Source organism: Telmatherina bonti (genome assembly GCF_933228915.1).
Source record: "Telmatherina bonti genome assembly, chromosome: 2".
In the NCBI taxonomy this organism is placed as follows: Eukaryota; Metazoa; Chordata; class Actinopteri; order Atheriniformes; family Telmatherinidae; genus Telmatherina; species Telmatherina bonti.
The window spans coordinates 36,059,915-36,082,817 of NC_136620.1; the positions used below are offsets into that span (position 1 = coordinate 36,059,915).

The 22,903-nt window shown below is 40.3% G+C and overlaps 1 protein-coding gene across 1 annotated transcript in view; it reads left to right on the plus strand.

Annotated features, from left to right (window-relative positions):
• ldlrad3 (low density lipoprotein receptor class A domain containing 3) overlaps positions 1–22,903 on the plus strand; it is a 95,124-nt gene that overhangs the window by 40,342 nt on the left and 31,879 nt on the right. The window contains exons 3-4 of the mRNA XM_079248254.1: positions 10,149–10,274; positions 13,488–13,622. Coding sequence (XP_079104380.1) covers positions 10,149–10,274; positions 13,488–13,622 — 261 coding nt within the window. The remainder of the gene's footprint in view (positions 1–10,148; positions 10,275–13,487; positions 13,623–22,903) is intronic.

The following is a 22,903-nucleotide window of genomic DNA, read 5'->3' on the forward strand; positions in this document are numbered from 1 at the left end:
AACTGACAGACGACTCTTGACAATTTTGTGTCCCATGGCATATCGACAGATGTGCCGCCAATAACATGAAACTATGCAGTGATCAGTCATTTTGCAGAGGTTTGTACTTTAGATAGACAAATTCTTTTGGTAAACTAACCTTTTTTTTATTTAGTTAACACTCATCAACATAATCTGTTACAATGATGACTTACAGTAAATGAATGAATTGTATGCCTCACATTCAGTTTGTTTAAAAGCATTTAATTTACACAAGTCATATTTACTGCGATGGACTGGCGAGCTGTCCAGGGTGTACCCTGCCTGTTGCCCAAGCCAGCTGGGATAGGCTCTAGCTTCCCCGCGACCCTGAATTGGATTACGCGGTTTAGAAAATGAATGAATGAATGAATGAAAGTCATATTTATTGCTGGTGTTTTAACAAGCCACCATGTTTTTTCAATAGCTGACTCTACATGCAGCGGATACTCTCAAAGCTAAAAGTTATCTTTAGTCATCACACAGCCTGCCTCGACTATTGGAGGACTATTTATGCTGGTTGAAGACATCAATGTTATCTCCTCTGGCATAAGTGGGCCTTATTATCCTCAAATGGATGGCTAGTTGTCAGGCAATGGTTGCACGAAAAAAATCCCCCAGACAAAGTTGTGTCTCCGTCAGGGCCTCTGCTGAGACCAGCAGGCAGACAGAAAGACAGATGCAAGTATGGGAAGCAAGGGAGTATAGGAAGGACTCATTATGGCAGCTTGAGCAGAGGTTCTGTCAGGATGTTTACTGTGGAAATAAAACGCAGTGCCTTGAAACGTTGAGGCTACAGCGCTGGATTCTCTGCAAGCAGAATTATAATTAGTCACCCCCCGCTAAGAAAACACACAATAATACTTGAATATGGATGTATTTCTGCTATCTTGATGACAGATTGTTGACTTTGCTCCCTCTGTCTGCCTGCGAGCTACACGAATGTGGTGTCCCAATGCAGATGTCTCAGAGAAGGATCCAGTTAAGTTGCAGTGATATATCGCTGCCAGACTGACTTTCATCAGGATTATATCACCATAAATCACTCTGGGTGTCTTTTTGTTTTTTTTTCTTCTTTCCTTTGGAATCACAGCTGTTGCTAAGGAGTCTGTCCAGCGTTGACCACTGCAGGATATAAAATTTCCCCTCATCTGTAACCCGAGCAGATGCCTTCTGTCATGTAGTTTCCAAGAATATGAGCTTTAACTGTTTGTCATTGTGAATGTTTAGATTATTTTTGCAATTTAAATTATCTCTATTTAATCAGACTTAAATGCCTGAGGACTATACCGCTTTATTAAAGAATTTTTTTTCTTTTTTTTTTCAGTATGCTAGTTTTTGCCTCAACGGCTGCGCTTTGCATGTGCACACAGATACATAGTTATATTCTGAATCTGTCAAGAAATAAAATTCTCTGGAACATTTTATTTGCCCCTGATCAGCAGCTATTTTTATCACACACATTTGCACCAGAAGACAGCTGTAGTAGATCCGCTTTAAGCCCATTAGCCAGCAGATTGTGCTGATGCAGACGTCTCTGTTCCCAAGTAATGCTCATTTGGTGGAGGTAAAGGTCATATGTGGTGACATTTCCCCCCGTTTTTTTTATCAATAAAAATCTTGTTTTTGAAAAGCAAAAGGTTGACATGGAGGCACAAATGATGGTGGGTATTACTTTATTTTCAGAATTGACATCATGTCTGGAAAATATACAGTGTTTTACAGGACTAATCCACCCACATGTGATGTTTGTATCACATTTATAGAAGATAATGTTTTTATCAGCGTTGGTTTGAATAAAAAAATAAAGACATCTGAGTTTTCTTGTTAACTTTACAGTGTTGAGTTTCAGTGCTTTCCAGAAGTGAGGTTTGGAAGAAAATAATGAAATTTCCAGTCTGAATATGCCCTCTGAATCTATTATTTATTGCAGATGCATCCCACCCTTCCCTCCCTGACAAGCCAGGCTGCTCGGAATTGTCTCTCAAATGGTCAAGAATGTTTATTCTCCATGAAAAAACTAGTTTCTCTCTCCTTCCTAACTGCACCTCTCCTTCTTCTGTTTGTTTGTTATTCTGCTTCCCTCTAGCACAGGGGTCAACTCGAGTCATGTAAATACTTCTTGCTTGCTTTTTACAGTTCATACAGTTCATGAGGAAGTCGAAGCAACACCACCTAAACTCAGTCTGATTGCATTAAAAGATTAAATTCATAGAGTAAATATTCTGTACGGTGAGGTCAAGATGTGATATGTATTGCTTTTATCCAATCCAATTCTTCTTCCTTTTTGTTTTTGTGGACTTATAACTCTTATTACCCTTGCAAAATGAAACTTGTTTGTAGTTTTTGCAAGAATATCTGTTCCTCATGACCGAGACCTGTCCTGTATCGGCTGTGTTCAACTCCGCTCGGTCTGTGCTTCCCACACCGTTCAGAAACATCATGACTCAGAATGCAGAAAGCTTTACCTGTGTGTGTGTGTGTGTGTGTGTGTGTGTGTGTGTGTGTGTGTGTGTGTGTGTGTGTGTTGAGTGGTCCATCCACTGTTAGTTAGCAGCAGGCACCGAGTCCGTCTCTCCATACTTGTGTAGGATCTAACTTCCTGTCAGATCAGAAGAAAAAGGGCAACGTGTAAATCTCTACTCGGCTTATAAACGGTGCTTTTGAAGCCATAATTCACGCACATGACTCTGACTAAAGATTTATACACCATCTGTAGAAACGTGTGTCTTGCTTCAGTGTAAAAGGAAGAGTGCTTTATGATGTGATGGTACAATGGAAAACAAAAAAAGGGAGAAAAACCGAAGCAAAGAGCAGAATCCAGTTTAGCCTTTAAGAGTCATGAAAAGGGTTGTTTCTATATGTTTTGTCTTGTTCTTCAAAAAGGCCTGAAGCGGAAGATCAGAGGAAGGGTACTGAATTATTCCTCACGTAAAGAGGTCAGAAGTACTGTCCTTTTCTCTGGTGTCCATAACGCCAGGCTAGGAGAGTGTTAGACGAAATGGTTGCTGACAGAAGAGAGAGGGAAGAGCGGTGGTTGAGCTTAGAGGGCCTCAGAGGCAGGATTAGCCTCTTTGCCCTTGTCTGAGCATCCTTACACAAGGCATGAGCAGGCAAGAGAGCAAAGACATGGAAGGCCCTAAAGCAGGGGCGAGACGATGTGATGCATAAAGCAAGAGGAGGAGAGTCAAAACACTGAGACCTGTTCTGCAATGTGTCCCAGAGAGATAGAGAAGTCAGAGAGGTGATTTTCAAAGCAACCGTTCTTCCAAATTAGCGGTCGTGCAGGCTGAGCTTGTGGCCTTTCTATTTGTAAGAATCCATGTGCTTCGTGTTCTGTAAACCTTCAGCGTTGAACTGCGATCAGTGATAGCGGTCCCAGATGCTTCCACAGACCACGTTGACTGTGACAAGAGAATGCCCACGCCTTAGTTGTCCACTCAAGCTGAAGCGATCCCTGAATACTGCAGCACCGTTCAGAAGAAGGAAGATCTCTTTGTTAGGATATAAGATGTGATACGGTGAGGGTGAGCTGCTTTGTTTACCGCACAGTGCAGCACTTTGTGGGGCTGAAAACAAAGTTGACAGCTGACATTGTAGTTATTATCCTGCACATATTTTATGGAGGTGAACTAAATTTATTGTACGTTTTTGTTTATGAATCATACATTTTTTATTTTTTTAAGTATGCTGTGTAGTTTGTAGGGTTGTGATGATATGCTTTTGTCCCAATTCGATTACGGTTGTTTGGTTGCTGATTCGATTTAAATTGTGATTCTGACGATTCTTCAATATTGCTTATTTTTTGACTAAAAACAAGGAAAATGTACAAATCTTTTTTTTGCTAGTAATTTTTTTTACATTTATATTAGAAAAAACAACACAGTAGCCAGACCATCACCTTGCTGCTGTAACAACAAAAAAAAATCTATTATAAAATTTTGCAGCAAAAAATCCTGATAGTCGATATTTTGATTTGATTTCCCACCCTTAGTAGTTTCTGAGTATAGCAGCTGACCATCATGGTGCTCATCTTTTTGCAACAAATTGCATAATAAATTCCTCTGTTTTGTGTATTACTCAGATTCTCATATCACCTCCTACAGCTAGAAAAGCCTCTAAGAGCTTCAGTGATGTGTTTGTTTACTAACCTCCACACTGACCTCCTGTGTATGGTCTATAATTCTATTCTTTAGTCATTTAGCAGACGCTTTCCTCCAAAGACTTACAAACTAGTACCCTGATAGTCAGGGGAAGCCTGGAATCGAGCTCCCAACTTTCCAGTTGAAAGATGACTGCCCTTCCTCCTGAGCTACTGCCGCCCTATAAATACTTAGCAACAGCAAAGTGTCCTTCATCAGCAGGAGTCAAACATAAAAACCTCTTGAGACAGTCTGTTTAATATCTACGTATGCAGACCTGAACAATGCCAGATAATTTATCGGACTGGGGTTCTGTGTTTAATACAATGAATAACCTCGTCCCATTTTGTTCTGTTGTGTGTGATTTTACTCTATTTGTGGCACCTTGTGATGAATGGAGCAGATTATTCACACATATTTGTTTTCTTGTTTGGTATTTAGTTTTTAATCGAGGTAATCTTTAGAAAGTTAGAGTGTTGACAAGCAGCTTCCAGGACTGCAGCATGAGAGCAGCCTTTCCTGCATCATCCCTCCCTCTTCTCTGATGAAAGCACACTGTTGTGGTTTTATTTAACAGATGGTCTCTGTGTTTTGTGAGAAAGCTGAAGTTGTACAGTAGGAAGTATAAAATGAACTACTGAGAGGTGACTGTGTCTTCTCTGGAACCAGATAATGATCTGGTCAGTGTTAAAGCTGTTGCAGAGCTGACATTGGTCATACTTACCGTATGTGTCTAACCCCGGGGTCCGCAACTTTTACAAGCAAAAGAGACGTTTTTTGGTCAGCTAAACAAAAGTCTTTTAAGGCCACGTGAGACCTTAAAAAAAACTTCTTCAAATAGGTATTTTCAAGAAGCACATTTCTGTTTTATGTTTTAAAATAAAGAAAAACAAAACACTTTTGCAAACAGAGGATAAATATGTTTTCTACTATGGGGTGTAGATTTTGGAAAAGTATTTTTTTTAAAGAAGCCAATTTTTCCCAGCCTAATGAAAAGAAAAATGGATGAGTGTTTGTGGAAATTCAAAGCAATTATTCAGTGGAGGAATAAAAGCAGAAAAATTCAGAAAAACCCACATTTCTTATTGTATTTATATCTGAAAAAAACTTAGCCGGTCTTTCAATTATATTTTTTTTCAACGTTATTAAGAGCTGTTGTGAGAGGGCCAAAATACCCCTGCAGCTCTGCAGCCGCATGTTGCAGGCCCCCGGTCTAACCCAACAACTTCCTACTGGCTCAGCGGGTCACTGGCACACTAAAACCAGCAATCAACCGCATGGGACCAAAATTGTTTTTATTTTCTTCTATTCCTTCTGTAGAAGGAATTTATTAAAACACTGCTGCCTCAGTCTTGTTCCTGCTCCCACAACAGCTACTGTACTTATCTTGGTTTTGTACATGCATCACCATGGTAACTTCGACTGGAAACTGCACTGCTCTGGAGCAGGCTATTTTAGAGATAAGAGATCTGCATGTATAAAAGCAGCACTTACTCACCAGTTAGTGGGCATTACTATTCCACAGACATTGATCCTTGATATGTGGATCGTAAAGGGGTCTCTTTTCTCACCCTCCATCACGAGTCTGACGGTCTGAACCATTTAGCATTTTCCGATTGACCTCTAAATCGCTACGGTTACATGATGTTATTTTATTTCGGAATTAATAATTCCGAATTAAATAATTCCGAATTAACATATTCGCCTACGAGTTTACATGAAAATAAAAATTCCGAATGAAGGTTTACATGAAACACGTCCTCACTTAATTCCTCTTTAGAGCGGCGGGTTGGGAAGGGTTCTGATTGGACAGAGGGAGCACGTGACGTATGACGTTTACCAGAAATAAGCAAAGTTGACTCCCTGCTTCTCCTCTTTTCAGTCGTGACTTGTAAAAACTACATAATAAGTACCAGTTTCACCGCTATTTTGTTATAAATTAGAAGTACCAGCTCAACACGAGCATACTACTTCACTTTTTGTAGAAGAAAGATAGACCACCGAACACGGGAGGCAAAACAACGTGCATCATCGGACAGGACAAGGTAACGAGCATGCTCAGAACAACGGGAATTAACTTATAGCGGAATGAAGGTTTACATGACAGAGGAATTAAATAATTCGGAATTAAAATGCGAATAAACCAGCCGCTTACATCGGAATTAAGTTTAATTCCAAATAGAAATTTGCATTAGGAATTAGGTGTTAACATGGTAATTTTTCATCAGTTTAAAGCAGAATTAACTTTTATTCGGGATTAAACAGGAGTTAAAATTCCCATGTAAATGTAGCAAATGTGAGAGGAGCCCCTGATCTCAGGACTTATCTAAAGAAAAAAGCAACAAAGTTAGTACTTGTTAACTTTGAATGATTTTTTTTTTCTATTTAATCACCAAACAATTTATTTTTCACTCAACACAATTTGTGTTCATTTTCTAAAATATTTGGTTTAAAATGAAAACGATGGGCATTTTATATTTCTGAAACTGGAATAAAGACTGCGAAACAAAAACAAAAGAAAAAGCAAATAAGGTGAAGAAAACGTGGAGCGTCACAAGTTGAAAAGGAAAGAAAAGAAAGGTTTACCGGATTATAACTGGTGTATACCGTCATCTTAAGGTGGACTGATCGATAAGCTGGTGTAATTAATACCATGAAACATGGATGAAATATTAATTAGCATCACACACACGCTCACTCTGATTCTGTCTTTGTTTTTTGTTTATTTTTTCCTTCTCTCTGCTCTACTGGTCTCATCATTATTGTCACAAATTGGACAAAAATGTTTTCTTTAAAGTCTTCAATGGAAAAAAAACTGCTGTGTCGTCATTAAAAGAAAAAAAAAATCAATTTAGGGCAGTAACAAATCAAACAAAGCAATTCCAACCTGGTTTTGCTTTCTATGACAAATATTGCACCAGTGTTGTTATTTGTCAGCTTATTTCCTACTTTTTCAAGCGATGCCCTCCTGTTGCAAGGAAAACGAATGAAGTAGCACTAAAATTCCGATTTTTACACTTGGACTTTCTGCGCGGTATAAAAAGCAAACTTGCGGTCTCGTCGACCATTTGCCAAACATTGACTTATAAATGCTCAGCCCTTGAGATGAAGGAAGCACTATAATGTGATTCTTCTTACAGAAGGCTATTGTATTGTACTACAAGTGTGCAGGGCTTAGACAGTGAAATGCACAGAGTGATTATTTTGATCCTCAGGCCCACTAGAGTGAAACTACCCATGCCCTTCTTGCTTACACCGCAACTCCATTACCTATTGATTTCTTCCCTTCAGAAATGCTCAGCAAGGTCAGAGAAACCTTTGAAGTTCTCAGCCGTCTCTAGTCTTCCTTGGCCTCTATTCTCTCCTGCCTGCTCTCTGTATTTTCTTTTCTTGTTAGTCTCTTCTTCCAGGCCTTCTCCTTACTCTGTCAATCATGCATGCCCATTGTGCCTTTGCCTACCTGCGCTGAGCAAGTTATTCTGTTCTTTGAAAAGCCAAGGAGGCAAAAGAAAAGTGGGTGAAGGGTGCATGGAGGCACATACTAGTAGAGGGGGAAGCTACCCTGCTTATGTTCCTGTCCGCTGAATCTATCAGAAATATAATTAGAAAAAAGAAAAAAAAGACATGCTGGCTTAACTTTGCATTCTGATTTGAGATGTTTGAAGTTTTGAACTGCAGGAGACGGTAAACCTGTTTGTCTTTGTGCCGCTGTGTGTGTGTGTGTGGTTGTGTGTGTGTGCCCTCCGGCCTGTGTGTCAATGTGAAACAGCCATGTTTTTCTGCTAGTGATAGTCTTACCTTTAAGGAATCAGCTCAACTCTTAACCTCATTCGTTTTCATTTGTGCTGCTCAGCTGAACACAGGAACTAAGTCTGGAAGCCATCCAACTCCATCCCTGCTGTTAGTAAACAACTTCCACAAAGGCGGAGCGGAGAGAAAGGAAAATCTGGCACAGACGTAAAGCAGCAACAGAGTGATGACAGAAGTCATGAAGATGGGAGTAAAATGAGTGGCTATAGGCTGAAGAGTAAAGCAGAGGAACTCAAATTCATCAGTAATACCTGAATCAACAGAAGGATGATGACCAGTGGATCTCCTCATACCTTTATTTCTCTCCATCTAATTCATTTCTTGTCTTCTGAAAACTGCTCGGCTCAAGCTAAGAAACGTCATCCCCCCCCCCCCCCCCCCCCCCCCCCCACCACCACCACCACCACCACCGAAATACAACTCTTTCCTTCCAACCAGCTCTCACAGTTTCCCCCCTCATTATTTTGTCCTTCATGTGACTTTTAGGTAATTTGACACAAAAACATTGAGTCAGCAGAATCCAAGCCAGCAACAGAAGTGGTAATGAGGATTTAGACGGGGGGGGGTTTGACTGAGGGATCTCAGTGCATCAGAGCAACCGTCCTTCTTTTGCCAAAAACTTGCAAAGCACAGAAATACATAAATTCAGAGGAGAAAAGAGACAGCTAAAAGAAACTTTCCATCATTCGGTACAGGTGCACAATAATATAATCTATAGCTTGTGTTGTTTGCTTTTATCTCATGATCCAGTTCAAAGCATGGCCTGTTTTCCTCCGTGGGCTGTAATAAATGTGACATACCATGCCGAATGTGATTCCAGCATTTAGAGTCTCAGCTGTCCAGGTAAACAAAAGCTCCCTCGACTACGTGCACATCGACGGGGTGCTATCCAGGCTTCCTCTCGCATCCAGCAGATTTCGTTTCATCCCGGAGATTGGCGCTCCAAACCAACATGGTTGTTATGCCTCGCCCTCCCTTCTTGCAACACATAATCACCACAGCTTGAAAGAGCTCATAAATCAGCCTGCTACAATATATTGTCAAGGGAAAAATGTGCACCCCTGGCATTGAGACGGCCCAATGCCAAACTATGGGAGGACAGTTCCATGCTTTTGGATTTCAAAAGGGGGGAAAAAAAATTAAGATTTTGCAGCTTTTTTAGTCCTCTTTATAATGCCCACTCATGTTTCCCCCTTCCTGTGTGCAAGTGTGGGATGTTCTGTCCTTTGACCTGCTTCCTCTTTGCTAAATTTAGAATGTTTATTGTTTATTTTCATCAGTGTCTTAGCTGTAACTTGTAGCTTCAATTCCTTTTTATCTCTAGTAACTACTCCTGCAAAGTCAGATTTATGAGGTTACGCTTTTGCATTACAATGCATCTAACTGAAAGGGAATAATACATAAGCTGTTTAACAAAGATCAGAGCTGAGAAAAAGGAGCTCAGAGAGATGACACTTTGTAAAAGCAGCAGCAGTGTCTCTAATGTGCTGCCATTTGTATGTATTTCCTTGCTTTAATATTCTAGTGTCACAGCGCTTAAACTTAAGTTTTTTTTCCTCGTGTATTTGCTCGTGTGTACCTGTTATCTTATTTTCCTCCATCTGCCAGAGAAGATCAAGTGGAGCTAAAAGCTATTCGGTTAGCACTAAACTGAGTACGGCAGGCATTGATGTTGCTACAGGCTCGTCAGTCAGTCTCAGGCCTGTCCTTGGAGATAAGACCCATGGCCGGCTTAGACTGATCGATGACTGAATCCATACAAACACTCTTCCACGCAATTTGCTCACTTTGTCTTTGTCATTAAGCCTTTTTCCCTTATCAGTACTTTGTGCTTAGAATCTTACTATTTCCTTGTCATACTTAGAGATATAAGAAAAGTCTCATAGAACAATACAAGCTGAATATTAATTAGTCTCCAACACTGCAGCTGTTTTGCTGTTTTCACTGTGAGTATTGATGCTTTGTAGCGTCAGCTGGATTATAACCAGAAAAACATCAAGAAAAAAACTCCAGCTGGCGTTATTGGTGGGTTCCTCTCTGCCTTTGTGCATCGCTGCCAAGGCTAATACCACCATAAAACATGATGTAGTGCTTTTAAAATGGCTGTTCCCTTCCCCCATCTTCCACAGAATAATCCATTGTTCCTCTTTCCACCTTGTCTGTCATCTGTCTCTCCAGCTAAGGTCAAGTCAAAGTGTGCTCCAACATTCTTCCCCTGCGCCAACGGTGTCCACTGCATCATCGGGCGATTCCGCTGTAACGGCTTCAGCGATTGTCCGGACGGGAGCGACGAGGACGACTGCAGTGAGTCTCGCATTCAGAAGCACCTGCATGCCGCTGGCCATGGTCACAAGAAGTAATAGCCCGTTCCGTGATGTACTGTCCTCCAGTCATAACAGTTTGTGCACAGAGGAGTACTGCGAACGCTGCTTCCTGACATGAAATATTACAGAAGGATTCCAGCAAAATCTGGGTATTAAAGCGGAAGTCCAGCAGTTTTGAAGTAATCACGAGGTAGTTTTTACTCACTGTTCACTGCTCATCGTCATGCACATGCAACTTAAAGCGTAAAAAATATCAGCTCTTTCTGTTTCATCCATCAAGTTAAAAAGCAACAGAGCAGGGACATGTTTACCCCTCCGTTGCATCACCTCTCTGGAAGTGTTTGGAAACTGAGGAGCTCAAATGCAATTTCAAAAGCAAAACCTTTTCCTATTATTCATCATCACAGGAACTCGGCTGATCAACTCTTTATGTCATATTTTTCAGTTCATAACACTTGAAATGTTATCAGTGAATGTGACAGGTCTGGATCAAGGCAGGGCGGCTTACCACCGAAACTTTTTCACTACAGATACGAGCTGTTCCTTCCTGGGAATAGACGTCTTATTAATGGCAGCATCCCCCCTGTGTGTAATGTTTGGTAATAAGAGTGCCTTAGCTACCTGAGTTGCTTGTGAAACTGCACTAAAGCACTTCTAAATAATCTGTTATGTTGGTTCTCAAAGTAGACGCTGATAACAAGCCAGATCATCCGTCGCTGTCTGGAAGGATGTCTTCACCTTACTTCAGTTCACCTAAAATGAGATCAGGTTCAGAGAAGGAAGTGTTGCTGGATATTATCTATATGTAGTTTTTGGAGATTTATCTTGTGGATTTGGTGATAAACCCTGACTTTTAGAAGTGTTCACCGGCTCATGCAGAGGATGTAACACGAGACGTGTCTGGTTAACAACGTTGGGGGCAAAGATCCAGAGAATTTTTACTGTATTTCAGCTTCATGTCTCGTGTTCTTAGGAACTGCTGACATTTTTAACAATGTCATGAAGTTGTTTATGTTTGTTGTTGTTTTGTATTTTTATAGTTGAACTAAAGCTGTGATTCTCAAAGTGTGAGTCACAACCCCCAACATAGTGAGATTAATCGTGTGATTGATCAAATGGGTAATCTTGCAGCCATCTTATAAATGTAAGGTTCGAGAACTGTTTATAAATACTGTTCCATAAATAAGGACGATAAAGGGATTTTTGATGGATTCGGTTCTGAGATGATGCCAAATTCAGGTTTTTTTTACACAGCATGTGTCCTAACTTTGTTGTTTGTGTTATTGTGTGAAATTTAAGGTGATAACATCACAGTTTTACCTGTAACTGTTTAATTTAGACACATTTATGTGCAAAACGTAGGCTATATCTTTTACTTTTATCTGGCAACCCCCTGAAATGATCTTGTGACCAATGTGGGGTCCCCTCCCCAGCTCGAAAACCCATCCATCCATCCATCCATACATCCATCCATCCATCCATCCATCCATACATACATACATACATACATACATACATTTTCTGCTGTTTATCCGGGTTTGGGTTGCAGGGGCATCAGCCTTAGCAGTGAAGCCCAAACCTCTCTATCCCCAGACATATTTGCCAGCTCATTAGTGGGGATCCCAGACCATCTGAGAGATATAAACTCTTCAGCGTGTCCTGGGTCTCCTCCTGCAAGGATGTGTCCTCAACACCTCACCGGGAGGCATCCAGGAGGCATCCTGACCAGATGCCTTAGCCACCTCTACTGACTCCTCTTGATGTAGAGGAGCAGTGGCTCTACTCTGAGCTCCTCCTGGATGAACGAGCTTCTCACCCTATCTCAAAGGGAGAACCCGACTATCCTGCGGAGGAACTCATTTCAGCTGTCTGTATTTGCGATCTCGTTCTTTCGGTCACTACCCACAGCTCATGACCATAGATGAGGGTAGGAACATAGATCTCACACTCCATCCTTCCCTTACTGGTGAACAAGACCTTGAGATACCTAAAAATCCTCCACATGGGTTAGGACCTCATTCCCGACCCGGAGATTACACTCCACCCTTTTCCAGCTGAGGATCATGGTCTCAGATTTGGAGATAGATCAGATTGTGTCATCTTGCAGCCATCTTCTAAATGTGAGCTTGAGAACCATAAAACTAAAATATTTTCACTCAGATTTCTGCAGAATGCTGAAACTCTTTCCTTATTTACCACCATGCTCCTTTGATACCAAAACATTTCACAGTGCAGGTGTTTCTTTAAAAGCATTGTGTGTTTTTTCATTAAAAACATTGCATCACCATTCTGTAATTATTTCTTTGCTAAGAGTTAGTCATAAGCTGTGGGTGGAGGTCTCATTTTTCACCCTTTGCCTTTATTCACCTGATACTTTTTCTAGGTTTCTTGTGAAATCCTCCCATTAAGATGAAAATTCTGCACTTACTGTCTCTTCTACCAGTGCCCAATCTTATTTCCTGAAATGGCCGTCCAAGGTTATAACTGGCAAAAACAGTAAAAATGTAAAAATCTATTTAAAAGTTGGAGCCATTATAACTTGTTCAAGCTTGGCCATAGTTTGTGCACACAAACCCCCTTTGCTGCTTTCCCAACGGGGAATGTGAATCCGGGCCAATCACTCGCCATTGTCAGAAGCAGTGTTCTTTGCCTGCTGGGCTCATGCTCACAAATCTAATCTGGCCCATTAAATGGAGCTTTGCTCCACGCTCACAGCACATTCTGCGTCACCACTGTGTGACTGTCTGGATCTTCTCACAAGATAATTATGCCTCATTTTACAGAAGCCAGAGCAGAAACAAAAACCACAACGTATGGGAGGGAAAAAACAGAGGGCTTGTGCTCCGCAGGCCATGGGATGCTTTTTTAAGCTCTTGAATTCTAGTTTTTATCCGACTTCACAAATCAAACACTTTCTGCGTTCACGTAGTCTTTAATGTTTTGTTTACGCTCAGAAAACGGCCATCAAACTTTAATAACTTTCTTTTTATTATGATGCAGACAAGACCTGCAGTGACTTCCACAAAAATACAGAGTCTTAGTTCAAATTTACTTTGAAATTATTTATTTTTGCACAGTTATTCCTGTTATTTTCCTTCTCTGACACAGTGACTTTGACCTAAGAAGTCTTTCTCTGTATAACCCTCTCGAAGCGAACTGCTGCCCTCTGACCTCTGCCCTTGTTCCACTCTAGCCGGCAACCCACTGGTGTGCTCTGAGGCTCGCTTCAAGTGTCGAAACGGGCGATGTGTAGACCGCAGCTTCCTGTGCAATGGCGAAGATAACTGTCAGGACAACAGCGATGAAGAGCTCTGCCTGACCACAGCAGGTAAGTCATTAAGCCAGAGAAACGGTTTATAAACATGAAACTGTAAATTCAACTCTTTCTTATACAGCTGGACATTTAACATCTACAGAGCCATAGAGACGTAACGTATAAAATGACTAGGAAACTACCTACATTACAGGACAGTAAATGTTTATAAATGTTTAAAAATCTCAGTGGAATATGTCAGAAATGTCCAACGTTAATATGTGCTAATTAGAATCTGCCTGCTGTTTGTCATCACAAACTCCAGATGGGAGGAACGTGTTGATGCTTCCTCTCTGTTTCCTCTGCAATAACACTGCACATTTCTGGAGGAATATATTGGAAAATGTATTGAAGATTAAATCAGCTTCAACTGAACAATGGAGAACAAGAACATTTGACTAAATTGAACAATTTGTTGTGATTAACTTAGTAACAGTTTTAAATGCATTGCAATCACACAGATGCAATGATTGCAGTTCATTTTATTGAAAAGAAGGACAGAGATGACTAAAACTGCTCCAAAAACCTGGCCACACAGATTTGTTGGTTTGATAATTGTTCAGGATCACTGGTTGTTCTGGACGAGTTTTCTAAATCACCAGTAGGTGCTGATTCAGTTACCATATGAGCACAACCACAGTAACAACATCACAGATTTAAAATTCACTTTGAGCAAAATTGCCTGAAATATCAGAGCAGAGAGTCAATTCTGTATTAAACTGGATAAAATCACGATTATGGAGCCGGAGTGCTCTGTCACTCAGTATGTCGCATCCCCTGATGCCTGTGGAAACATCACAAAGTCCTCTGCAGTCTAAGAGATACTGCAAAGCCACTGCCAGATTGAACTTTGCCAGAGAAGATGAGTGTAAAATAATATGATTTTACTTCACCAAAACTAAAAAAGTAGCATTTAACAGACTGAAAACACACCATGGCATCATTAGTGTAATGTATGATGAGGCTGTGCTGACTTGTATTGTAACTCCTGTAGCAGTAATCTGATAATGAGTTATATTTCCTGGTACAGAGTCTGTTTTTCCTTCCTTTTTTCCCCTCACTGGCACTTTTTCTATCTGGCATGCGAACAAGCACAGCAGCCGCTTCTGTCATCACTTCTCCTGTACTTCTCTGGCGAAGCAGTGATTTCTGCCTGCAGTCCAACCTGGGTGCACATATAACCCCAGGCATCCCAGTGTGGACCTTTAAACAGAATCTCTGCATCTGAAGCTCTCTGTCACTCTCATCTATGCTGCAAGATAAAACTTTTGCAAAAATAAGAAGTCAGAAAGCAGGCTTTGAATAAATCAGATCTCCATGAAAAGTTGTTTTAGCTTTTTATAGCATTTATTTCTAAAGTAAAGTAACTTAAATGGTTCATGTGCACTAGATTGCATCATGCTCAATGTGGGCTAATCACTGTCTTTATGATCGTCTTGGTAATGCATCACTTTCCAAGCCAAAAATTTAAAATGCTATAGTTAATTTACCTTTTTAAGTCAGTCTAATTGGTAAAGGCTGATTTATTGAACTTTTTTTTCTGTTTGAGAGAGACTTAGTGGAAAAGAAAGGGAGTCGATCTTTAATTACTAGCCCATCCTGGCTGGCCCCAGAGCTCAATGCAGACACATAATGCTGAACAAAGCTTTATTGTGATGCATAAATATTGATCGATATCTTTGTCCACTGCACTCCATTTCCAAATTGACAAGTAAACAATACTGACTCCAGAATGTTGCTGGGAATCCGCAGCGTCCAGGAGAATTGGATCTCAGAAAGCCGCCAACACTGGATGCTTTACGGAGCAGCGAAAAGTCAAACAGCTGAAAAAAAAACTGAACCTGGATGAATTTGACGGAGGTTGTTTCTATTAAATGAAATGCAATTTAAAAAAAGAGAAAAAAAAAACATTCAAGCTTGACATAGACCACGGCCAATTTTAAATTTTTGAAAGCAATTGATTGAGATCCTCAGCAGAATGTAACAGATTCTTTCTTTGCACATGTTCCACCTTTCCATAAAGTCAGTTCAGCTTGCAGTTTTACATATTTTGGAAAATATTTCCTGACAGTACACTAATTCCTTGGCTCTTGGCAGGGAAACATTATCAGCCCTCTTCTGTTCTCTGATCTCATGAAGTGCTCAGACACACCCGTGTGGCTTCAGTTAAGATCTACTGTTGTTATATATTGTTGATTCTGAACACAACTATGTACCTTCGTTCCCTACAAACACAGAATGTGCTTCCTGGGAGGGATTTCATTAAAAAGGTCTCCTCAGGAGGAGGTTTTTCAGTTATTCCATCTGCGTAATGTCTCCAGGTTACAGAAGTTACAGGTTATCAGTGAAGCAGATGAATTTTAACCATCAAACTGAGTTGTTTGCATGTTCTGAAGGGAGTTTGGACAGAAATACCTGCTTTTTTTTTTCCTGAGTGGGCTTCGGTTTGTTATCGTTATATTCCCAAAGAGTCCCAGTCAGCATAGATTTTATAGTAATGTATGCATGTATAGTGTGCAAATGACCCAGATGTTCTCTGGCTTCTTTATGCTGCTGAAAACTTTTGTAGCAATGTTTAAAGTAAAAACATCATGATGTTGCGAGTTCCATCTTCTCCTAGCCTTAAGAACACATCAAGGCAAGGCAGGGTTTATTTATTTATTTTATCATCACATTCTGCACTACTGACAAACTGAAAGCATCACTTCAGTTTGCATTCACACACACACACACACACACACACACACACACATACACGCTTGCCTCACGGTCTGCTCTGACTTTCTGCCACTTTCTATAATAAGCACAGACCTGCAGGTGACAGATAAGGCTTACAATATCCGCTCTAAGCCACCTGAGCATAGCATCTTCCTCACCTTCTCCTCTGCCTCTCTTTGTCTGTTCAACACCTCTTTTTTTCATAATTAGTTGCTTTATTTTCTCCTCGTTTGCTTTTGCTATTTACTGGGTCTGAGAGCTCAGCTCGCGGTCTGCCAGTGGACAGATCATCTTGGTATTTATCATATGATGGAGTTGTTTATCCTGCCCTGGAGGTGTCAGACAGTTAAATCTACAGAAGCTCTCTGTCACCATTCTCTGCCCCCCCCACCCCCCCCCCCCACCCCAATATGCCCTGAATGTATTCTTCCTTTCCGGTCACAGTGATTTTAACAATGTAGCACAGTTAGTCGCAGACAAAGTTGCACAGAGCTGCTGTCGCTGTTTATTGTTTTTTTTTTTTTTGACTGGTAATTGATTTTTGAAATAGCAGAGAAGTGGCAAAGTGGCGGACAGAGGAATGTAACAATCCACAATCTCCTATAAATGCATTGGTGCAATCATGGCAAAGTGAGATAGACAGAGCGGGATGGAGCAACCGTAATGGATATCTGAGATAAAGAAATGGAGGGAGCGCCACATAAACATAACATAGTGAACCCCGGGATTGAGTTGAAGGAAGCAATGAATAGCAATGGGCAGAAAGATGGAGGTAAGCAAAGAGAAACAGGTGATTTGGCAGAGAAAAGGGCAGGGATTTGGATAGAAGTTAGTGAGGGATAGCGATAAGCTGAAGAGGATGAAGGTTGCATCCATCGCAAGCCGAGCCCTGAGGCTGAGCGGTGTCGCTCTGGAAACAGAACCAGAGCGACAGCTAGTTTTTTTGGGGTTTTTTTTTCAAAACTGAGCTTCTCCTTGGTTTTTCTTGCTCTTTTGATTGTCTTACAGGAACGATTGCAGTGATGATGACACTTTTTTTACTCCTGCAAGTAGTTGTTATAGAAATCCCACCAAGAGGCTCTCAGGATTCTCTACGCCTCACTCCTTAACCAAAGAAGCATCTGCATGGGCGCGTGAATGCATGCTAACACAGTTATACACGGAAAGATTGAGAGTGTATCTGACAGTGATTGTTCTGCATATTTACATGCAAGACATATACTTTAATCTCCAGATAAAACTTGCTGAAGGTCAAAGCACTGGCAAGTTTAGGGATCAAAAGACATCAGCAAGACGACGTGAGCCAGAGGTTTTTTTCAGCAAAGTAATTGATTTAAAATGCCCACATCAGCGTCTCTCATCATGCATTCATTAACACAGGGAGACAAACAGTATCAGATGGGGAGGTGACTGTGGGAGATCGCCGTAGTGATTAATACTTACACCTCCTCCATCTCAAAGAAGCTTCATCTAGGTCCTTAAAATAAGCTTTGAAGTGAGAAAAAGTAACAGTGAGGGGAAGTGTAAATGATGTGAAGGTAAGAACAGAGGGCCAGAGGATGATGTGAGGGCTTCAAAAGCTCTCCGCTGGCTTTGTGCATTTTAAAGATAAGGGATCCTTTGTATAGTCCCGAGCATCAAAGGCTTGTTTTGTTTTTATGCTTCCATACATGGAAACTTGAGAAAGTTGAGGTGACAAAACTCCAAAGTTCCATGATGGACTGCAGCTTTGCTCCCGATGAGGTGAGATTTATGTTCTCGCTTCTGCATCTCATCTAGACTCCATTTGTTTTAATATCAGTGCAATTACTCCGCGACTAAAAGGCGAATAAACCCTTCAAGAGCACAGGGCTGTAATTTAAAACCACTTTAAAAGCCGCGCAGTGAAAGTAGAGCTCATTCTTTAAGGAAAAGGAGCCACATCAATTCAACAAATGGTTCAGAAAAGTTGATGTGTAGAACGCATTGCAGAAGAGATTTACATTATTTGTTGGATTAAACTATTTATGCCATGTCCCTTTTCCTGTATGCTCTACTGCATATGGTCCTGCAAACACAACCATTACAGGATTTTCTGTCATGGTTAAGACTTTTTGCGCCTTAGTTTCAGGTTTCCTGTTTTATTTTGTAGTTTTTCCTGTTTGGTTCTCTTGTTTGTTTTTTTAGCTTTATTGATTTCCTGTTCGATGAGTTCACCTGGTCTTGTTTTAGTTCATTCAGTGCACCTGTTTCTTGTTTGGTTCCCCAGTGTATTTATACCCCTCAGTTTCAGTTCTTGGTTGCTGGTTCATTTTGTTTGTTGTTAGTCCCCTGAGTTCCTTTGGTTGGAATAAATCCTCCTAAACCTGCATCCCTGGTTGCTTATCTCTGCATTTGGGTCCACACCTTCACCTTCCTCACTGCCACCTTGACATTTTCTCCAGTATTCAGTATTTTTTATGACTCCATCTATCGGAGAGATAATTGGATAAATCCATGAACTGATCTGGAGTCAGAGCTAAACTAACTTCACAGGTACAGTGATGTTGTCATGGCGATACATCTACTGGTTAATCCACGTTCACAAGTTATCTGCACAAAGTTGTTTCACAGCAGAAGAAGAGCAAAAAGAAATATTCCAAAAGCTGAATATTTCCAAACGCACTGAAGAATCACAGGATATTTGTATGAGTGAAATTGCACAGGCAGTGCAGACAGACGGGAGGTTGAACATCTCAAATCAAAATAAATAAATACAGATTAGAGGACTGATGACCTGTCCAGGGTGTACACTGGCCTGCTGGGAGAGACTCCACCTTACTGCGCCCAGAGCTGGAAGAAGCAGTCTAGAAACTGAATGAATGAATAACAGATTAAAGAATAAAATACCAAATTATATCAAAGTACTGGGAGCTGACGTCACTTGACATTGAGGAGTTTTGAGAACAAAACATTGTCAAATATCAGCAAATTAAACTGGTAGGACTTTTTTTTTCGTTTATTTTCTTTTTTTTATGAGAACATGACTTTATAATTAAACCTGCCAGTTTCTTTTGTACATTTTGATAAGGCTTTCAGCTAAAAAATGACTCATTTCCACAGCGCCTGTCAGGGGAATTTCCAGAATTTCAACAGCGACTTTCCTAAAACATTACATGCTAATAATCTTCATGTGCCCACCACAGGCACAAATCCATAAACCCTTTCTATCCCCACCAACAGTGCAATAAGCATTTTTAACCTCTGGTTCATGGAGTGTGTGCACTCAGAGACATCAAATCCCTCATTTAAAACTCAGGGAATGGCCCCCCTCTTGCAGAGTAATCTGCAGCTTTTTATTTGCTATATCCTCCTAAGGCACTGTAAGAACTCCTCGATAGATTCACTAACTCTGCATCTGCTGTTTTGCATAAATACTTTGCAGTCAACAACCTGCCTTCGCAGCGTTGCCATTTACAGGGTCAATAAACACCAGTAATTCAGAGAAAGCTGAATGTACAGTGACTGTGTTCTGACACCGAGCAGTAATTCCTTCCTCTCCATTAATGCTGCCAGTAAACTAGGCATTAATGTATAGTGTCAGTCTAATATATAAAGAACAAAGAACGCCAGAGTGATTAAAGTCTCGCAGCCGGTGTCATCTATTGGTATCCTTTTAGCTCGCTAATAGCTGCTCACCAAGCCGCATCCTCCCCAATTGATTACAGACGAATGATTTGCTCTAGGTGCTGCAGATTAGATGACAAATTATTCCATGTGTGATATTTGTGGCAGAGACGTGTGTGATGCTAAGATGTCGATCTGTTCATGCCCTTGTCATCGGCTCTCGGAGTGAAAAGTGTGGGAGGGAGCGTGAAATAGTGTAGGGGAATATAATGGCAGGAGACTGGGGTGTGGGAGTGGAATGTAATAGTGCCAGTTTATCAGAGCCAACGCACACTTGACAGGCACAAATAGATGGGGGAGGGGGGAGTTACATATGTCAGATCCCGTGGATTTAAACCCTGGAAAAGTTTCAGGTCTGAACTTTTTAGTGGCCTGAGGCGTGTTCAGTGATGAGGTCAGCTGGTGAACTGAGGAAGTGCAGCTACGTGGGTTGTTATTTAAATTGTAGATTAAACTGATTTCTACACTTAGTTTAGTTAGAGTTAGTTCTTATATATATATAAGTCCATATATATATGGATCACAGGGATGTATGGACTCAAATGTGCATCCTGTTTCATCTTTAACTGTGCTTCAACGTGCTTTGTGTTTCATCTTTTGTCATCTGTTCCCCTGCCTTCCTACTCACCAAGGCCAAGTGTCACTTCTTTTAGAGCTGCTGCTCTTTTAAAGGCTTTGTTGCCATTGGCTAGGACTGCAGGAGGGTTGCTCTGGGGAGTAGTGCCCGCATGATTCATCTACGTCCTTGAATCTCAACCAGTTGGCTGTCGCTGTTCAAGCTCCTGTAAATTAAAAGCCTTTCCCTCCTAAATTACACCCCCTCTGTCCTCCCCTCAGTCACCATGGTGATGCTGGTCAAGTGATTACCAGCACCCACTTACCAGTTAAGGAATTTCACTGAACAATAGCTCTACTGTCGCCGTTGGGTAGAGTTGTACTTGTATTATAGTGCAATACAACAATACAAAGGATAATTATACAGTAACAGAACACTATGATAAGTAGCATTATATATGTATATATATATATATATATATATATATATATATATATATATATATATATATATATATATATATATATATATATATATATATATATATTATTATTATTACCTCTAATAAAATATTTCTGCAACTACGAGGTCTGCTTGAATCCCTTTGGAGTCACAGTGAAGGGAAATTTATTAAGATGTTCTTTTTTATGTGTTCTTCATCTTCTAAATAATAATAATAATAATAAAATAGCAAACCCTACTACTAAATTGAAATTTCCCTTTGGATTTTTCATTTCATTTAATTTCTTATGCGTTATTGGTGAAGAATTAATGAAGATGACATGTATGACAGCTCCAAACCAAATGTTCAACTCTTCCAGGATGACTATGAATATCCCTTTGGAATGATGCAGCTGTAGCTCCAAATCTCTATCAAATCCACGTACAATATGTGAATATGTGAATATTATTTCTGCAAAGGCCAACTCTGATAACAGTAAAGTATAACATTTTAGTAACAGTCCAGGTGATTTCTCCAAAATGGCCATTTTAGCACAGTCTGTTCTCAAAGCCCCTCAGTTTGTTGGGGTTAAAGGTTGCCCTTAAGTTGGTCATTGTTCTGTATATATGCCCATTCACTGTGTATCTCAATAGTCAGGGGGTGGGGGGTCTTTTGCACTGTCAAACTGCTGTAGTTTAAGCTTCAAATGGAGAACTGAAAAAAAGAAACCAGAGTTCTATGACTAAGATTTTATTTTGTTAGACAGCTTTGATGAATGTTTGAGACACTTGTACATAATAATTTTCAAAGATGGTTATGTGCCCAAAACTCAATTTAATTTCTGCCACCCTAGTTTTACGAGCGTATTATCTTTTCTCCAAGCATGTCTAATGCAACCATCCATTCAGTGAGAAGTACAGTCAGTCGGTCGCATTGTGGCTGCACTCTGCTGCACTCAGCTTTTTTAGATGGGAAATTGTACCAGAAACTGAAAATTATTGCATTTTCAGGGAATTACTGTATACAAGTCATATCCAAGAAAAGAAGATGTAAAACATCACAAAAAAAAGAGAACTTTTTTCTTTTCTTTTCTTTTCTTGTCTTTTCTTTTCTTTTCTTTTCTTTTCTTTTCTTGTCTTTTCTTTTCTTTTCTTTTCTTTGCATGCAAAGTGTTTTAATGCAGCTGTATTGATGCAAGATGAACTATGGTCACACATAAGGCAGATCAACCAGATGCTGTTTGGTTATTTTGCTAACACTCCAGTTTTTCCACACATCCACTCCTGGCAACGTTTGGCAGATGGAGAGAAAAGAAAATTACAGGAACTGAATTATACATTTGAGTAGTAAGGTCTTGACCCATTTTTTTCTTGAACTGACTGATGTTGTGACTTGGTGCTGTCTAAATAAAATGGAATTTAATGGTGTAATTAACGTTGTCATCTGGCTTTTCAGTGCATGTTATTGAAAGAAATAGCTTTCTAATTTACTCCTAAATACTAATTTAGGCACAAAATTAAACTGATTGGCTGTCTGGGTGCCAGTAATCCCTCCACAGGGCTGTGACAGGGCTGGAGAGAGCTGTGTACACTTATTCAAGATAAGGTATTACAGTGAATATGATGTTTATTTGTTGTATATTTAATTCATATGCTTCTTTTAGTTGGAAAAATTAGTTATTTGCACATGAAGTCTTTATGTCCTCCTGGGATTTTTGCAGCCACTCTAAGCTTTATTTACATGGATACGCTTTAATACAGTGGCTCTCCAACTTTTGAGCCACAACCCGCAGAAAAACTTATCTTTGTGTTGAACCCCACCCCCACACAACAACTGAGGGATTAATTGTGTAATGTCTCAAATGGGTCATCTTGTTCTCTCAGTGTAAGGCTGGAAAACTGTCAGAATCTTCCTATGTTAGAAGAATAAAGTGGC